General features: G+C 32.9%; 2 protein-coding genes across 14 annotated transcripts in view; both read right to left on the reverse strand.

Moving 5' to 3' along the window:
• Positions 1–2800, reverse strand: part of LOC126501685 (aldo-keto reductase family 1 member C13-like) — a 78346-nt gene that overhangs the window by 64153 nt on the left and 11393 nt on the right. The gene's annotated exons all lie outside the window — the stretch shown is intronic.
• Positions 1–2800, reverse strand: part of LOC126501683 (aldo-keto reductase family 1 member C13) — a 64472-nt gene that overhangs the window by 25759 nt on the left and 35913 nt on the right. For 2 of the 12 annotated variants that reach the window (XR_007591772.1, XM_050142500.1), the window contains exon 7: positions 2177–2342. The exons of the other annotated variants lie outside the window; for them this stretch is intronic. Coding sequence is in view for 1 of the 2 variants with exons in the window: in XM_050142500.1 (XP_049998457.1) it covers positions 2177–2342 (166 nt within the window). In the remaining variant the exon portion in view is untranslated. The remainder of the gene's footprint in view (positions 1–2176; positions 2343–2800) is intronic. 12 annotated transcript variants of the gene reach the window in all.

Genomic DNA, 2800 nt, shown 5'->3' on the forward strand with positions numbered 1-2800 from the left:
AAGATATCGAAAATTTTTGTTCAGGCCATCCAGGGTTTTCATATCCTCAGGAGACAACTGGAATTCAAAAACCTTCAGGAAAACACAAGGGTTTTAGCATTTGAATGAATCAGAGTTTATGCCTCAAAAGCACTGTGATTAGTATGTATGCACCTAAAAATGATGAACAATGTTTACTAAAGCGTTCATGGTTATTAAATACCAAGTAATAATGAAAGAAAACTGTTTTGAGATATATTAAAATTGCACAATGCTATAGACAAGAGGGAATCTCAAGGTCATTTTGAGTAAAAACAAAAGCAAACAAACAATCAAACAAAAGCAGTACATTTAATATCACATTAAAAACCACAGCACCACATAAATAGATTCCAAGAAATCTAGAGAAAAATTTTATAATACATCAAACAGTGATTTGCATAGAGAGTTACATTTTCTAACCCATCAATGAATCATTAAAATGTAAACAATTGCTCTTTTCAACATGATGTATGTAAAGATTTGTTCAAATTCTAAAATTTGAGACACTTTAACTTCAAAATGATTTTCGCAAATTGTTCACATTTATTTTATAAAATTAGATCCAATTTTATTAAGGATTTTAAATTACATATTTTAGACTTCTAGAATGGAATAGAACCATTTGGGGACTGACAAATTGTCATAATAAACACTGATCCCCATGTCCAAAGCACATTCCCATTATACAACAAGAAGCAGCTACTTGTTCACTTTGGCAATAGCTACTTTCTATGGAAGGAAGGGAAAGACTGTACTAGCTCTTAAAGTTCACTGAAAACAGGATTCTAACTTTAGATTACAAACTTTAATGTTAAAGAAAAGAGCTGTGTTTAGATGAACTATGATTACAGAAAATAGCACAAACCATCTGATAGAAAGCAACCAAATCATTTTCCAAATAAAGGAAATTATATAATTGGTTAAGGATTTCCAGTAGTTAAAAATCTCAGGAAGAGGTTAGTTATAGAATGTCTTCACATCCTAAGATGTTAATAGTAAAATTTCACAAAAAGAACTATCACGTCTCCACAAAAGGGAAAAACTATACGTAAATTTTATAAACAACAGGAACGATAGGAAAGACTGTTTTCCAAGTATAAATGAGTAAATATACCCTGTGGAGCAAAGTTCCTTCCCACAAAACGAACAGTGATTAGCCAGAGATATTTTGAATGTGGGTCTTAGCATCTAAAAGTTAAATGTCATCATTCCCTGCAATGGACTCATTACCACTTTGGGATTTATTACAATGTGGTCATTGAAATACCCAAAGTGGGGGAAAAATAAATAAAAGGCATAAACCCTTAAATTTCTGGAAGTTATGTATTAATTTCATCCATTCCCACTAGAATAGAAGCTATACACTCAGATCTAGGATAGAAGTGTTTAAACTTCATTTGCCAGTTCAATGATTCTAGCTCAGTGTAAATATAATGCTGACCATCACAGTGAAGTATGAGACTGTATGGAACTGAGGGAATGCTCAATCAGTCTACTGAGCTTAGGAGGCCTCATTGTGTTGAAAAATGTACAAATGTTCCTTAAATATATGTGAAGCAACTTAGCATAGATAGATAATTTTCACTGACTTCAGGCTAAAGTAAAGCAAATTTAACAAAAAAGAACACTAAGATAAATAAATTATTCATAATAAATTTCTAATTAAGAATGGTATTATTAGTAATTACTAACATTTTATACAATTATAAAGTATATTTGAAATTTTGAAAATATCAACTTGGGAGAAACACAAACTTACAGTTAATCAGTGTGTGTGTGTGTGTGTTTGTGTGTCTGTGTGTGTTACAATATATGAGCATGCAATGAAATAATATTAAAACTATAGAAATGTCTAGAATCAAATTTACTCAGTCCAGATGCCTCATTTCAGAATATAAGGAGGAGGTCCATGAAGAGATGTATGCAATACTTGGCTGACAAGGCAAAGCAAACTCTAAATCTTCTCCAACACTAACTCTGTCAAGTCATGCGGTTGTTTATGTCATAGACAAAACATTTCTCATGCACCTGAAAGTTCATATGTACACAAAATGCTAGAAATATAAGTTTCATCTCAAAAAAGTTCACAGACATTTAAAGGAAGAAAGCATACGGAAGATACTAGGTAACAACCCTAAGGAGCAGAGCTCATCACCTGCAAATTCTCTTTCATCTCATTTTCTTTGAAACTCTGTGCCAGGGGCACAACACCACGCTGAAGCAGGTATCGAAGAGCAACCAGGGCGGGACTTCGATTGTTCTTTTTGGCCACATCACAAAGAACTGGATCATGCAAGAGAACTGGAGAATTCTGATCCACCCTAGTAGGAAAGCAGAAATAAGCTCAAGAAGCCAAAGATTTGGGTTAGTTATAGTGCTACAAAGCACAGTAGAGAGTACATTCTAGACTAGACATGATGGTTATATATAATTATCAACTAAACATGATCATGAATCACCTAAAAAATGTGCCTCTAGAATGCCTTGACAGATTATCTTATTATAAAAATTGATGTAGGAAAACCCATTTTAATTATAGGTGTGAAAATTATACGTGGAAAAAAATGATCAGATCATTAGTATTCATTTGTCATTCTCTGCTTCTTGATTGCAATGTGAAGAAACCAATTGCTTCCAGCTCCTGACATTCCGTCTTGCCTGCTATTAAGTTCTGTACCCTAGAATTGTGAAACATAGTCAACACTTTCTCCCTAAGGTTGCTCTTGTCATAGCATTATTTTAGAGCAATCAGAAGACAAAAAAAAAAAAAAAAAAAAAA

Source organism: Alexandromys fortis, unplaced genomic scaffold (genome assembly GCF_014885135.2).
Source record: "Alexandromys fortis isolate MF-2015 unplaced genomic scaffold, M_Fortis_MF-2015_v1.1 scaffold_5, whole genome shotgun sequence".
NCBI lineage: Eukaryota > Metazoa > Chordata > Mammalia > Rodentia > Cricetidae > Alexandromys > Alexandromys fortis.